Source organism: Lepisosteus oculatus, chromosome 15 (assembly GCF_040954835.1).
Source record: "Lepisosteus oculatus isolate fLepOcu1 chromosome 15, fLepOcu1.hap2, whole genome shotgun sequence".
Lineage (NCBI taxonomy): Eukaryota > Metazoa > Chordata > Actinopteri > Semionotiformes > Lepisosteidae > Lepisosteus > Lepisosteus oculatus.
The window spans coordinates 688,127-703,808 of NC_090710.1; the positions used below are offsets into that span (position 1 = coordinate 688,127).

General features: G+C 37.9%; 1 protein-coding gene across 12 annotated transcripts in view; it reads right to left on the minus strand.

Annotated features, from left to right (window-relative positions):
* agpat3 (1-acylglycerol-3-phosphate O-acyltransferase 3) overlaps window positions 1–15,682 on the minus strand; it is an 89,957-nt gene that overhangs the window by 10,951 nt on the left and 63,324 nt on the right. For all 12 annotated transcript variants that reach the window (XM_015363578.2, XM_006638958.3, XM_015363577.2 and 9 more), the window contains 4 exons: window positions 13,554–13,707; window positions 11,242–11,344; window positions 9,195–9,270; window positions 64–262 (listed from right to left, as the gene is read on the minus strand). In XM_015363578.2, coding sequence (XP_015219064.2) covers window positions 64–262; window positions 9,195–9,270; window positions 11,242–11,344; window positions 13,554–13,707 — 532 coding nt within the window. The remainder of the gene's footprint in view (window positions 1–63; window positions 263–9,194; window positions 9,271–11,241; window positions 11,345–13,553; window positions 13,708–15,682) is intronic.

Here is a 15,682-nt window from a genome sequence, read left to right on the forward strand (position 1 = left end):
ATCATTTTTGCAATACTGATTTACAGACTTACTGTAAAATGAAAAAAACACAAGTTTAAATACCTATTCCAATAAAAAGGATGAATCCAATAATGAGAAGAGGGGAGCCACTGACAGCCACTCCAATGGCAAAGTTAATGAGAGGAGACAGCAGGACTGTGGCCCAGAAGAGGAAGTTGAGAAGAGTCCAGGGCCTCCGGGGGGGCTTGATCTGGGGGCCAGGGAAAGTGCCCTCTTTCTGATAGTGATCCTGTAGCGCGTCCTGCAGGCAGATAGCACAAAGCGACCTCAGAGATCTTCTCTTCACTTGAAAATTCACTTCACAATTTCTTGAAAAGGTTAGGGGTGTTACTCTGGTGTCCTAGCCATATATCCCACTGGCCCTTACCAATTATGGCCTGTTAATAATTCCAATCTATGAATTGGCTTAATTACTCTGTTCTCCTCCCTTCAATAGCTGATGGGTGGTGAGTGTTCTGTGTGCATTTTCACTGCTGTTGCATCATCCAGTTGGGTGCTACACATTGGTGGTATCAGGGGGGAGTCTCCATTACCTGTGAAGCGCTTCGAGTGTGCTGTCCTGAAAAGCGCTGCTGATGCAACCAATGCATGGCAAAAGTCTCACCACAGCACTCTGCAATATTATTTGTCACACCTACCTGTAATTTAACTTTTCACTGGCTGAAGAAGATTGATAGGTGGCACATTTGGTGAGTTAGATGTTAGTGAAATAATTATTTCACTTAATCTGTTTATTACTGTTCTTCTTTAAGATCACTTTAAGTTCACAACAATGTACCTTCTTTACAAATATTTTCTGCATCAGTCACTGTTGTAATGGAAAATGAAACATAAGGCAAATTGGTGGCTCGGTGGTAAAATTCTTTCTTTTTCATGCAATAGGGTCTGGATTTGATCCCAACCAATACAAAAGTTGTACTTTTAACAAATTGTCCTGTAGGCATAATAAGGACATTCTCTAATAATAAAATATAATAAATAATGTATACTACATTGTTACAGCTTTAGGTGACTAGCATGGAGTTTTTAAGTGTTTAAAGTGTGTGGCACCTGGAAGAGTAAACACTTCCAGCTTCAAAGCTGGAAGTTTGCTGAGATGTGGTGTCCAATTCCCCAGAAACCAAGTCTCCTGAAACTCAAAAACAGCTGCAAAGTCTACTTTGGTGTACCTAGTTAATTAAGTCATAGGTTAATGATTGTCAAATTGCAGTACAGAAACACACCATATAAAATAAAGATCACATTAAAACCTCAGGAAGGAGAAAAACAAAAGGACAAGGTTACTGGGTAAAAGTTATTTCAGTTATAAATGTCTTTCCCGCTTAGAGTGCATTTTTGAATAGAGAGATAGGTTCCCATTTGTTTTGTGGCATCCAGGTTTGCAGAGAGAGAGAGATTTAATTGCAGATTGTATTGCATTTATTAAGAAGGCAGCTTATCTCTTATTTGGCCTCTGTAGGTCTTATTTAAGAGTTTAATACTTAATAGAAGTCTGGGGGGTTTTCAGTATGTTTATATATTCACATTCATGGTAATTTCAGCTCTGTTCTGTTCCCCAGACAGACTGAGAAAGCAATTTGGAGGTGTTTTATTAAAATAATATTAGGACCACAAAACTTAATACATTTTTCAATGATAACATTTCAAATCTAAATTTTTAGTTTTGTCTCCTTGCAGTGGGGAGAAACTGCACTCTTTTTATTTGCACTCTCCTTCTTGCCTGAAGAAGCACAAACCAAAAGCTCTTCATGCTGGAAAGTTGGCTATACAGCTTTGGAGCAGTTTGCAACCATTTTTTTTTAATTTTGTGATGCCAGTCTGGAGGGTGATGGGAAATGAAACTAACTGTACATTAAATGACCACTAGGTCAGCTGTAGAGATGAAATTTAATAAAACATGTTATTTTCAGTATTATAGCTAACATGAACCAAATACACATTCCCAGTACTGTCACTAATTAAGTTAAGAACTCTAAATCCCATAAAACCCACAGGGCCACTTCCTGGAGGCATCTACAGTGGATATAAGAGCTCTACACACCCTTATTGAAATTGCAGTTTTTTGTGATTTAAAGCCAGAAATCAAGATAAATCATGTCAGACATTTTTCCATCTTTAATGTGACCTTGCAACCAACAAATTAAAGAGAAAAACAAATAGATACTTTTTAGGAAATATAATCTAAATTAAAAAACCTACAACACCCTGGTTGCATAAGTGCACACCCTTTTATAATGGGGGCTGTAGCTGTGTCCTGAGGTAAATAATCACATTCAAAATCATGTCCAAAAGTAAGTAGCATACACCTGCCATCAATGAAAGTGATTCTGATTAACTCCAAATAGAAATCACCTGTTCCTGTAGGATTTCCTTGAAATTTTCGTGGCTGCATCCAACTGGGATAGCCATAGTCCGCAAGGAGCTGACAAAAAATCTACGGGATCTTATTGTTGAAAGGTAACAATCAGGAGAGGGGTATAAAAGTATATCAAAGGCATTGGATGTACCAAGGAGCAATGTGAAGTCAGGACAACCCTCCAAAGTTGATGACAGGACAAGAAGAATAGTAGGAGGATACCAGGTTATTGATGTACCTTACTGTAAGGTATGTTATAGTATTCAACTAATTCATTTAAATGATTATTAAAACATTTTTTTAAATCTGGCTTCTTTTAAGTATTTACAGTATGCTAGTTTTAAATACAATGTGTTTTTAAAGTCACAATGTCTTATATACAGTATATGTCTTATATGTATTATATATTTTTAATAATTAAAATCCTAAACAAGTAAACCTGTTCTCCAATAATAAAATATTTGAGACAATACGTATACTATATTGACATTTTTATTAATTTGATAAATCATAGTATGTTAAATATTCACTTTACATTCATGATCCCTTAACCCCAGAGTGGCTACTAGGTACTGGGGACATATTAAACTGAAGAATGAATTTGATAAATCATATTCATTGTAACACCAGCCTGAACTCATATAGTATCTACATCTGTAACTAAATGGGTCATGTAAGGATGTGGTCAATATGAGAAGCTGTTTGGTGTTGTGAGGAGTACATTGTGAAGCCTTTAGAAGTTGAGTTGAAGAATCTCCATATATCAATTACATCCATTTTGGTACATAAATTGGTCACGGTCTTGGAGATTTTAGACAATGGCACATTACCAGGTGGCATCTTAGCTATCCTAGGACAGAATGAAAAACTGAAATCTCGCCCAAAGATTTCATTATTACAGTCCATAATAGTGAGTTGCTCAAACACATAAGTAAAGAATTGTTCATCTTGTTCAATAGGGGCATATATCTATAACCACTTCTTCCCCATAGAGTAATCCCTTAATTATAATGACTCCTCCACAATTATCCACATAATTTGAGAAGTTTGTAAGTGGGAGATTATTATGAATGAGAATAATGACATCTCACTTTTTGGTGGAGGATGATGAAATGCAGATTTGACCTACACATTCTCTTTTAAGTTTTTTATGCTCCATATCATTCAAGTGAGTTTACTGTAAAAGTGCTATTTGCATCTTATCTCATTTTAGGACATTCAGAATTTGTTTCTTTTCATTACGTTATTTGCCCCTTTCACATTCCAAGTACATATCTTTATACTATACATGGTGATTTTGTAGTTCTAACTAACACGGTGGCTAAAACACTGTATAATGCTACAAGACAGCGAATAAAGAGCAGCTGTTTGGTCACAATGCAAACATTTTGAAGAAAATAATCTTGCCTTGTCTTTGAGACCACACACATGAGGTAACAATACTTGTCACTAAGGAGAAGAGCCCCTACCTGCCCTCTGTTATGCTGCTCAGGGAGTGTTTGGGGTGCAGCTCTGGATCTCTACAGATGAGAGCTACTCCAGGTTCTACCCTCAGTACCACCAGCCTGTCCCAGTCTACCTGGAGGTGCGACTGTTAAACGCTCCAGACCCTAACCTGGTGCTACTGGTGCACTACTGCATGGCCTTCCCCAGCTCTGGTCAGGCTGCCTGGGTGCTGCTGTATGATGACTGCTACAGCCACACTTCCACCCTGCACATCCACTCCAGGCTGCCTTTGCTCAAGCACCACAGTAGCTTCCACATCTACACCTTCTAGTTCCTGGACAGCTCCTCCTAATCCTACATCTACTTCATGTGCTCCACAGAGCCGTCTGAGTGGTACTGTGTGGAGGGCTGCTGTGATGGTCGGAAAATCCCAGTGCTGGAAAACCCAGATGTTGACAAGTGCTGCGTTGGAACATCCTGTCCTGGAAGAGGTGTGGCCCTTAGAGACTGAGGGACAGGTTAATCCTTCTAATAAACACGATGCTTTTTGAATACTGGCAGCAGTCTGGGGTTCTCTGGTTAGTCAAGATGCATACCTTGGTGGTAAATGTTGTAACTTGTATGTTGTATATTTATGTTGAATGTTGCTTAATGTGCGTATTGCACTATTAATAAAGTTAACTTTATTTTAACTATTTAAAAACAAAAAACAAAATACAACTTGTCACCAGGATATTTAAAAAAGAACCTCTTTATCTTCTGAATAATGAATAATGGTAAGAAAGAGAAAAAAAGAACAGTATTAGAACAAGGTTACTAGACTCAGTCTGCAAACTAAGAAAAGGAACAAAATTGTTTAACTTCTCTGCTAAATTAACTAAAAGTTTCTGCGAGCCATGCAACTGCGACAGTCAGTAATAAGTATGCACAATTATAGGGGGTTCAACTATTACACTAAGAAAAAAACTGTCTACTCCTCGCCAAAAATAATTTGTCTTCAATTTTTTACGCAAAACTAGTACCATTTATGTTCTACACTTACCTTATAAAAACAATATCTCAAAAATACTGATTACTTAATAAGTCAGAGAAAAATTTCAGTCACTGTGCAGGCATGATGATTCAGTTCTCTGCTTGATCAGATTCACAAACTAAATCCAAGGCCACTCATTTATTAGTGGACGTTTCACTATTTAGACAAGGAAGATTGCTGTTGAATGGTTTTAAGAAACTTCTCTGCCTCTTTAACATTGGAAAGAGTAGCGGATCCCTCCGAGCCTTTAAAAATTTTAATGATTGCGGGGTACAGAAATGAATACCTCAGTCCAATATCGCGCAGCCAACTCCTCAACGCGGCAGTTTCTGCCCTCTTTTTCTGCACCTCTACCAAGAAGTCTTGGAAGATGGAAGTGTTTTCTCCTTTCTTTTTCCTCTACAATGATTTATTTCTTGGCCCTGGCTGCTTCTATTACTCTCTGCTTTTCTTAGTAGTTGTGTTGTCACATCAGCACCTCATTGTGCCTTCCCCAGATCTGTGTCGAATTCCCATGAGATGGCAATATTCCAGTTTGATTGTATCGCCCTTTACTTTCATGCCAAGGGTTTCTGGAATCCTTTTCTCAAAGAACTCAACTGGGTTGTTCCCTTCGATGTTCTCTCTTAGTCCCAGGATTCTTAAATTTTCCCACCAGCTTTTATTTTCGAAGTCCTTAAGACGATCCTGTATCCTGCACAAGTCTGCCTCAACCATTTGTACTCTACTACCCACCATCACACTACCATGTTTCAGTTCTGAGACTCACTGTTCCACTTCATCTACTCTTTTAATCATCATGTCCACTTTACTGGATATAGCAGAGACAGGTTCTTAAAACAGTGAGTTTAGTCTAGTACTGTATGTCAGTGATGTTTGCTGTTACTTTATCTATGATAAGGTTAGCCTCAACTGTACAGTTTCCACCGGCATGTTCTCCACCTTGGTCATCTTCTCTCTGATGTTGTCAAATCCTTCTTGACATTTTTATTTGGTTTTGGGAGTGGTGATTTTGTCCAAAGTAGTCGACAAGTGACTATTTCACCGTGAAAGTGTTATGTTAATGTCTTGTGTAAATTCACTATGTTCGGTGAAGAGTTTGACAGATATACATCCTTCTCCTTACAGTGCATAGCCACCCCTCATATCAACATTTTCAATTAAATACGTCAAGCACTTAGCTTGGTATAGTGTAATTCACATGCATTGTATCATTTCAGTAATCTCCAAATGAAAAACAGGTGGTGTATTTGTCCTGCTTACATATTGACTGGAATCAACCCTTTCTGCAAGCAAGAATTCTACCACAGAACTACCAATCCATCATACTAAGTGGATGAGTTAAATAGAAACTACAAGTAGCGTTTTCCAATACACTACAAAGAAGTGTTTTACAGTATAGAAATTATATAACTATGTATGTACAGCAAATAATTAAAATGATCAATGTTATTATTGCTTACAGAGGAAGTAAAACCACACATTTCAAATTTAAATGAATTTAAAACACTGAAATAAAACTAGGATGGAATTACTGACACACTAAAAAATTGAATACTAGAATTTGAATACATTTAGTCAGAATCATTACGATGTGGGTTCTCTAAAAAAACATTTATACAGTGCTGAATTATACAGTATTAGCTCCAACACAATTTTTGATTGTAAAGTACATTTTTCAAGTCACAGCTAATTTATTTTGTTTTTAATGTGTTTATTTTATTTGAAAAATGTTTTTAAAGCCACTATATATAATATAGTTTTGCAATCAAAATATAAAATAAAAAATGAAGTGGTGTTAGTGGGTGAGCACCCCCTTGCACCCCTGCCCTGCTCACCCTGCAGTCTTTGTTGGTCCAAATGCCCCAGTATAGTGAGAAGGAAACTATACACTCACATCCTGGTATGAGAACGTTCAGTTGACACATTCTCGCTAATCCAAACATGAAGATTTTGTATCTTGTAATTTGTTATAAGAATGAAATTTCGCTAGTGTGAACTTTGAAGTTCAAAAGTGACCGATTTTGGACGAGAACCATTTGAATTTAGCACCACCGAACAGGTGTTTGTTTCTGCACGTGTACAAGGCATTGTGGTTAAGGATGCCGTGAGGCAGTAGTCCTTTGTTTACGATTGCAATTACAATACAGGAGAACGTGGATGGTGGTACTAAGAAAAGTAAGAGCAGAGGGATAAAGAATGGAACCAGTTAAGTAAAGGCTCTTCTAAAGAAGATTTTGAGTCTGTATTTGAAGGAGTTTAGAGAAGGTGACTCTCTGATATCCTTGGGCAGAGAGTTCCAGAGCTTAGGGGCATAACAGGAGAAGACCCTGTCACCCATACAATGTAGACAGGCTTGGGGGACAGTAAGGAGACCAGAATTTGAAGAGCGAAGGTTGTGAGGTGGGGAGTAGGGCGATAATAGCGACAGTTACTGAGGTGCCAAGCCATGCAGAGCCTTATAGGTGAGCATGAGGATTTAAAAGTCACACACTGAATTTCACAGGAAGCCAGTGGAAGGACTCCACGATAGGAGTAACGTGATCACTTGCACTAGACCTGGTCAGGATTTTGACTGCTGAAACATTTTGGACATACTGCAGTTTGTTCAATGTAGATTTAGATATCCCAGCGAGAAGAGCCAAGACAGAGGTCAATTCAGGAGAAGACAAATGTGTTGATTAGCTTTTCAGCCACAGTTAGTGATAACATGGGGCGTAGTCTAGGTGAAAAAAAGATGTTTGTTGCTGTTGCTGTTCATTATGGGGTTTTAAGGAAGAGAAAAAGATTCTTAAGTGTAATAGTCAATAACAATATGCACATCGTTCTAGCTGATCGCTTAGATAGCAATCTATTATGAAAGAATACAAAATGTATTATTTTACAGCTATAGTTGGCTTATTTGAGTAGAACTGCATTGTTCACCAAGCTTGCTATTACGGTCTATATGGTATTATATGTTTAGAGTGTTTTTTTATTTAACTTGCCGAAACAGGGTGGAATGTTCCCCATAAGAGATAAGTAATTTTTCTTTTCAATTTACGATCTCCCGCCTTTCGAACAGATTATCGGGAACAAATTAGGTTCGGATACCGGGGTATGAGTGTACTGTCAAAAGGCATGTGTTCGGATGAGACATAAAACCGAGGTCTTGACTGTGGTCAGTAAAAATTCCAAGTTGTTTCTCGAAAAGAGTAGGGGTGTTACCCCGGCGTCCTGGTCAAAGTTCCCCCGATTATCTTTACCTATCATGGCCTCCTAATAATCCCCATTGGCTTCATTACTCTGCTCTCCTCCCCACTGATAGCTGATGTGTGGTGAGTGTACAGTGCACACTATGGCTACCATCACATCATCCAGGTGGATGCTGCACATTAGTGGTGGTAGAGGGGAGTCCCCATTATCTGTAAAGCACTTTGAGTGGAGTGTCCATAAAAACGCTATGAGTATAAGGAGGTATAATTATTAAAATATGTTTTCTTATTATTATTTACACACAATTACAAATGACATTATAATGTATACTGTACATAATTAAAAACAATGAAAACATCAGTTAAGTGTTACTGTACAATACGATTAGTGCAGGAAAGCACTAATGGGAGATAATACACAGTTACTTTTTACTATAAGATTTACTATATGCAACAGACAGAGCTGACACACAGTACAGCAAGGATTCAATGTGTCACCTGGCAGTTTTACAGAGTAGTACTGTACATTCCTGTATCAGATAATTCAATAAAATAAAAAAGGTACTTTTCATCATACCGTGGCACTTGTCACGGTATGGCACATTACACTTTGAGTATTCTGATTGGCTGCATCTGTATATAAGGGTAAGGAATTATTATTATTATTCAATTATTCAATTATTATTCTACTAGCAACAAAAACTGCTGGATGCCCACTCCTGTGAGTTTCCTCATATCTTATCACAGATTACATTTACAATTTAATACAATTAAAAAAAAAATAATTTTTAAACTGTGAATTAAGATGAAGAGCACCAGTATTCGCCAGCTGTCTTAAGCTACACAAGTATAAGGATCCTTTGGTTTATTCACAGTTTAAAACCTGATTCACACTGGGCTAATTATCACCCCATTAACAGGTGTTTTTTTAAGTGTTTAATATAATGGAAATACAATGTGACTCTTAAGCCAACCTGCCACTCACATGTAGTATCCATTGATTTCTTAAAGGCCAGTTAAGAAAATGAGAGGGCTACTGTTTGGATAAGATAATACTGTGTGTGGTAAAACAAAATTACAATATAAGTGGTCCCATGACTCAATTTATTAAAAGATGAAAAGATAAAAAGAATGGGAATTTTACCTTTTCCTGATAAAGTTTGTGGAGCCAGTTTGCGCTCTCCTTTTCATCCTCTGGAATATCTTCAACAGGAAACCTCCTGCCATAAAATAACAAAGGTACCAGTCAGTCTGAAGACACGATCCATGGGTGTTTTACTAGTCAAAATCTAAGCTGTGGAGATAAGGTTTTCAGGCCAAGTTTTTGAAACCCAAGTGTGCATGTTAAATTCTACTTGCATGGAACCTACTGTAATAGCATTGGCTGAATACCTATGTGGCAGTGCTGTGGCTCTGTGGCTAAGAATCTGCACCTGTGGCTAAAAGGTTGCTGGGTTGTATCCTGCGACCGGCAGGGGAATCCTACTCCATTGGGCCCCTGAGCAAGGCCTTTAGCCCCAACTGCTCCAGGGGTGCTGTATAAACGGCTGACCCTGTGCTTTGACCCCATGCTTCTCTCCCTGTCTGTGTGTCTCATGGAGAGCAAGTTGGGGTATGCGAAAAGACAAATTCCCTTATACAAGAAATTGCATATGGCCAATAAAGTGATCTTAATCTTAATATTAATAAGGACTCTAACATGACAATGCTGAGTTGGATGAGAACTGTCAGCATCAGTGCTCTGACTCTCACCATGACCTGCTCTCTGAAGAAGTTCCTCCTTCCACAATTACATAGTTCTGAAAAGAGGAAGGGACACCTTTGTGTAGATCAACATAGATTGTGGGTGTCTGGAACAAATTGGCCAGCCATGTTAAGCAGAATGGGATAATCTAATTCATTATTCATTAGGAAAATTATTAGGAAATCGTTTTTAGGAAAACAATGATCAGAATGGTCCTCATGGCCACACCTGATAAAGGCTCCACAGCCAAAAAGTTGTGTCTCTTTTCGTTTCAGTGTGGAAGAAATCTTTACCTGGTCCTTTGCAGCCTATGCATGCTGACACAGCTACCTACTTAAACTTCTAAAAGCTATCTGGTTTTGATTTTTTTCCACTGAACTACACTTATCCCACAACCATGGACAACACTGTAACACCAGTTTGCAACTAGGTATAATAAGAAAACAGTTTTAAGGATACCACACAGCCTGTACGCAAGCTGAAAAACACAAACCAGAGGACACAAAAGAAACCTACGTAAAAGTGCATTTAAAACTGAGAAACAGGAAGTACTTCTTTGCACAAAGGGTTGCAGGAGTATGGAACAAGCTACATAGCCATTAGAGCCATTATCAAACACTTACTAAAACCAATAAGAACTTGCTTAGCTCTTTTTACCACCAGATGTATAAACTCCCAACTCAAAGTCCAGCCTATAAATATAAAGTCAATGTAAAACTTTTGCCAGTTTACAATTAGATTAAAGCCTAGTAATATTCTAAAACTGGTCATACTGATTATGATAAAAGCATAAAGCCTAATGACTGCAAAAAGCAAAAAAAATTGGAACTCTAGCTATGAAGATAACTCTCAGGAGACTCATCGTGGCATACACTATTTCTGAAAAAACCCAGCAGGAAATTCAGTGTAGTGTACTCTAGGATTCAGTGAGGGGTAGCATAACTCTTAAAGATGAGTCGTGGGAAATTAAGTGTGGGGTACTATAGCTCTCATGAAGACTCTCAGGAGATTCAATGTGGGGTACTCTAGGATTCAGTGTGGGGTGCTCCAGCTCTAAATATACTATAACTCTCAGGAGATTCATTGTGGGGTATTCTAGTTCTGAAGAGAACGATCAGGAGATTCAATGTGGGGAACCACACTGGTTCTGAAGAGACATACTAATTTCCCTGTCTGAAATGTTTTTGTCAAAGCAGTATCTATTGAATCTAATACTAATTATCCACCAATTATTTGATTGGCCAATAAGTCATACATACTGCACGTATGTAAAAAATGAAAATGACTGTGGACAATCAATCATCACATTAATTATTAATGTAAAACATTTGTTGGAGCTGATGGGTTATAAAGAACCTGTGGTGATGGGTAAATCAACTCAATCACATAAAAAAGAAGAAAAAAGGTTAGTTCCAGCACAACCGAATTAAAGAAATGCAATTCCTACCTGACACATATGTCTGCCCCGTACGTCTTTCCATGTAGGATTCCTAATAGAGAGGGGTTCTTCTTGTCTTTGAAATTGAGGGTTACATCGTAAACTGCAGCAACTAAAAATTTAAAGCAATAGCATATTATCTTCATAAACTCAGCTTTACCCATAATCACAGAGAGAAAAACAATCACCAATTTTCTCTGCTTTTATTTTTCTACTCCACCTGACTACTCATTATTAACATTAAAATGAGAATTCTGGTGAATTAATTCCATGGGTTCTTTTATTCAAAAATATCCAAAATAATTATTATATTCCCTATGTGAAAGATGCAAAGCTAGCTTTCAGATGGAAAATAAGCTACTTAGAATTGACACAGCTTCACCCCATCATTCTCCAATTTGGAATACACATACATAGTTTTTATTTAAACAAAGCCTTTAGACACAGTTAATAATACTAATTCCTTACATTTATATAGGGCTTTTCTGGACACTCCACTCAAGCTGCTTTACAGTTAATGGGTACTCCCCTCCACCACCACCAATCTGCAGCACCCACCTGGATAATGTGATGGCAGCCATAGTGTTGCTGTATGTTCATCAAACATCAAATATCAGTGGGGAGGAGAACAGAGTAATGATGCCAATTCATGGATGGGTATTATTAGGAGCCCATGATTGGGGAAGGCCAATGGGAAAATTTAGCCAGGACGCAGGAGTTAAACCTCTACTCATTTCATGAAATGACCTAGGGTTTTTAATGACCACAGCGTCGGTTTTACATATTATCCGAAGGACAGCGCCTTGTTATTGTACAGTTTCCTAGACACTATACAGGGGCATTAGGACTCACACAGACCTCAGGGTGAGCGCTCCCTGCTGGCCCCACTTCAAGCAGGAACCTTAGCTTTCCCAGGAGGTCTGCCATCCAGGCACTGGCTAGGCTCACACCTGCCAGTTCCACACTGGTCTGAAACAGTTGCATTTGTCCTCTAAAAGAAGTTCACAAAGCCCTTGCCCACACTGACAAAGGAAGGCCTGATTTCTAAAGCAAAGTTGGGTCTGGTAAGAATTAGGAAATTGAATGTTGATTGATAATGTGCGACAATGTGTCAGGCATTGATGGCTTGTACTCATTTAAGATGTTATCTGAAAGAGTAACTTCACCAATTTGTATTCTTTCAATTTTTCAATACATTGCAGGAACAAGCATCACAGAAACACAATATATAATGTTTATATTATATATAAACAAAATATGGAATAAAAATGATTAATATTTTTATAGCTGCTTATCAATCATTAAAAGCATTACAAGAAAATATCAAATGTATACATTAGTAGAGGACATGAAAAAAGTATCATCAGAGTATATTAAAATAAATTGGCAAAAAGAATATGAGAACAGAGGATGAATATATGCACATTTCAACAAGCTGCATAAGGTCACATGGAAAAACGTCTGTTGGAAAAACCTGATTTGTTTCTTACCTTGCCCCCAAAATATAAAAGTAAAACAAAAGGAAAATACTTCAAGGTGTTGGAGGTTATGGGGTTATGTGGAAAGCAGATAGTGATTCATTAACACATACCTGGTCCTTCCCAAGTGTACACTGTAAGTGGCAATTTATACAAATAACCCTTAATAAAATAGTAGATTTACTCACCTTTTAAATTCTGTTACATATTTGGGAAATTTTCCTTATGAGCAGATTGAACCAAAAGACAGATATATACTAGGCATTATCCAACTAGTAAAAAAAGCCATCACAAGAAAATGGTTTATTAAAGAACCTCCAACATCTGAACAGTGCATTGATATTGTGAATGAGATTAATATAATGGAGAAGATAACCTTTTTTTCTCAATATACAGTTAGGAATCAGCTACTGGTTATCCTGGAATAAAAAAAAAACTATGTACTGGTTAAGACCTGAATTCACTTTTGAAGTAAAATGAAGTAAAATTTCTGTGTAGATGTTTTTGTTTTTCTGTAATGACCAAACGAATGTATTCGTAGATAAACTCATGTAATTAGTATATTTAATGTATATTTAATTAATGTATTAGTAAATAAGTTGTGGAGGTTTATGTATTAAAACCCAAAGTGTGTAGCAAAATGTGTACACATAATTTTTTATTTGTTCAGAAACTCAATCTGACAATTGAATTTAATTACAATTTGTGTGTTTGAACTAGTCTGAGACAATATTGTCAGACAACAAAGAAGTTAAGATCGTGTATTGGCCTCCAGCATATGACATTGACTTCTGAGGGCTAAGGACTGTTCACTAGATCTCCAGTCTGGACAGACATCCTCACCTGTTCCTTTTAAACACTGCAAAGTGGTAGTAAATCCTTTGGTCCGTGGTAGTAGGTGGTGTTTCAGTTTTGGGAGGCCTTTGGACTCTGCAACCTGCATGCTTATCTGGTGCTTCTTCTCTGTGAAGCGCGTCCCTTCACAGTAAAGGAGGATCTATAGAACAAGACAGTGCAGGAATGCATTGGGAGAGAAGAACTTGGTTAAAAAACTGTGTTTTTATATACCACAGCTGGGGAATCATTGGATTTTGAATATCAAGTAACAAAACATGCTCCACCACTGGGCAGGACAAGGCAATACAGTGGTGTGAAAAAGTGTTTGCCCCCTTCCTGATTTCTTATTTTTGTGCATGTTTGTCACACTGAAATGTTTCAGATCATCAAACAAATTGAAATATTAGACAAAGATAACACAAGTAAACACAAAATGCAGTTTTTAAATGAAAGTTTTTATTATTAAGGGAAAAGAAATCCAAACCTACATGGCCCTGTGTGAAAAAGTGATTGCCCCCCTGTTAAAACATAAATCAACTGTGGTTTATCACATCTTTGGAAAGCTGAGTTCAATTTCTCTAGCCACACCCAGGCCTGATTACTGCCACACCTGTTCTCAATCAAGAAATCATTTAAATAGGACCTGCCTGACAAAGTGAAGTAGACCAAAAGATCCTCAAAAGCTAGACATCATGCTGCGATCCAAAGAAATTCAGGAACAAATGAGAAACAGAGTAATTGAGATTTATCAGTCTGGAAAAGGTTATAAAGCCATTTCTAAAGCTTTGGGACTCCAGCAAACCACAGTGAGAGCCATTATCCACAAATGGCGAAAACACGGAACAGTGGTAAACCTTCCCAGGAGTGGCCGTCCGACCAAAATTACCCCAAGAGCACAGCGACGACTCATCCAAGAGGTCAGAAAAAAACCCCACAACAACATCCAAAGAACTGCAGGCTTCACTTGCCTCAGTTAAGGTCAGTGTTCATGACTCCACCATAAGAAAGAGACTGGGCAAAAATGGGCCGCATGGCAGAGTTCCAAGACGAAAACCACTGCTGAGCAAAAAGAACATAAAGGCTCGTCTCAGTTTTGTCAGAAAACATATTGATGATCCCCAAGACTTTTGGGAAAATACTCTGTGGACTAACAAGACAAAAGTTGAACTTTTTGGAAGGTGTGTGTCCCATTACATCTGGCGTAAAAGTATCACGGCATTTCAGAAAAGGAACATCATACCAACAGTAAAATATGGTGTTGGTAGTGTGATGGTCTGTGGGTGTTTTGCTGCTTCAGGACCTGGAAGACTTGCTGTGGTAAATGGAACCATGAATTCTGCTGTCTACCAAAAAATCCTGAAGGAGAATGTCCGGCCATCTGTTAGTGACCTCAAGCTGAAGTGCACTTGGGTTCTGCAGCAGGACAATGATCCAAAACACACCAGCAAGTCCAACTGAATGGCTTAAGAAAAACAAAATGAAGACTTTGGAGTGGTCTAGTCAAAAGTCCTGACCTGAATCCGATTGAGATGTTGTGGCATGACCTTAAAAAAGCGGTTAAGGCTCGAAAACCCTCCAATGTGGCTGAATTGCAACAATTGATGATGAGTGGGCCAAAATTCCTCCACAGCACTGTAAAAGACTCATTGCCAGTTATCGCAAATGCTTGATTGCAGTTGTTGCTGCTAAGGGTGGCCCAACCAGTTATTAGGTTTAGGGGGCAATCACTTTTTCACACAGGGCCATGTAGGTTTGGATTTTTTTCCCCTTAATAATAAAAACCTTCATTTAAAAACTGCATTTTGTGTTAACTTGTGTTATCTTTGTCTAATATTTCAATTTGTTTGATGATCTGAAACATTTCAGTGTGACAAACATGCAAAAAAATAAGAAATCAGGAAGGGGGCAAACATTTTTTCACACCACTGTACCTGTTGAATTCCAGTATTTCTGACGATGACTAGGACCTACAGGTTCCCTTTTAAATTAATAAAATTTTGAATGTGAATTGCAAGTGACCATGAAAAGAGTTTAAAAAATCCTTACAATGCATATTTTAGCGATAAAACTCTCACACATAGCAAGTTCTCATCTATTTGAAAGAACATACAACAAATGCTATTTTAACTTCTTAA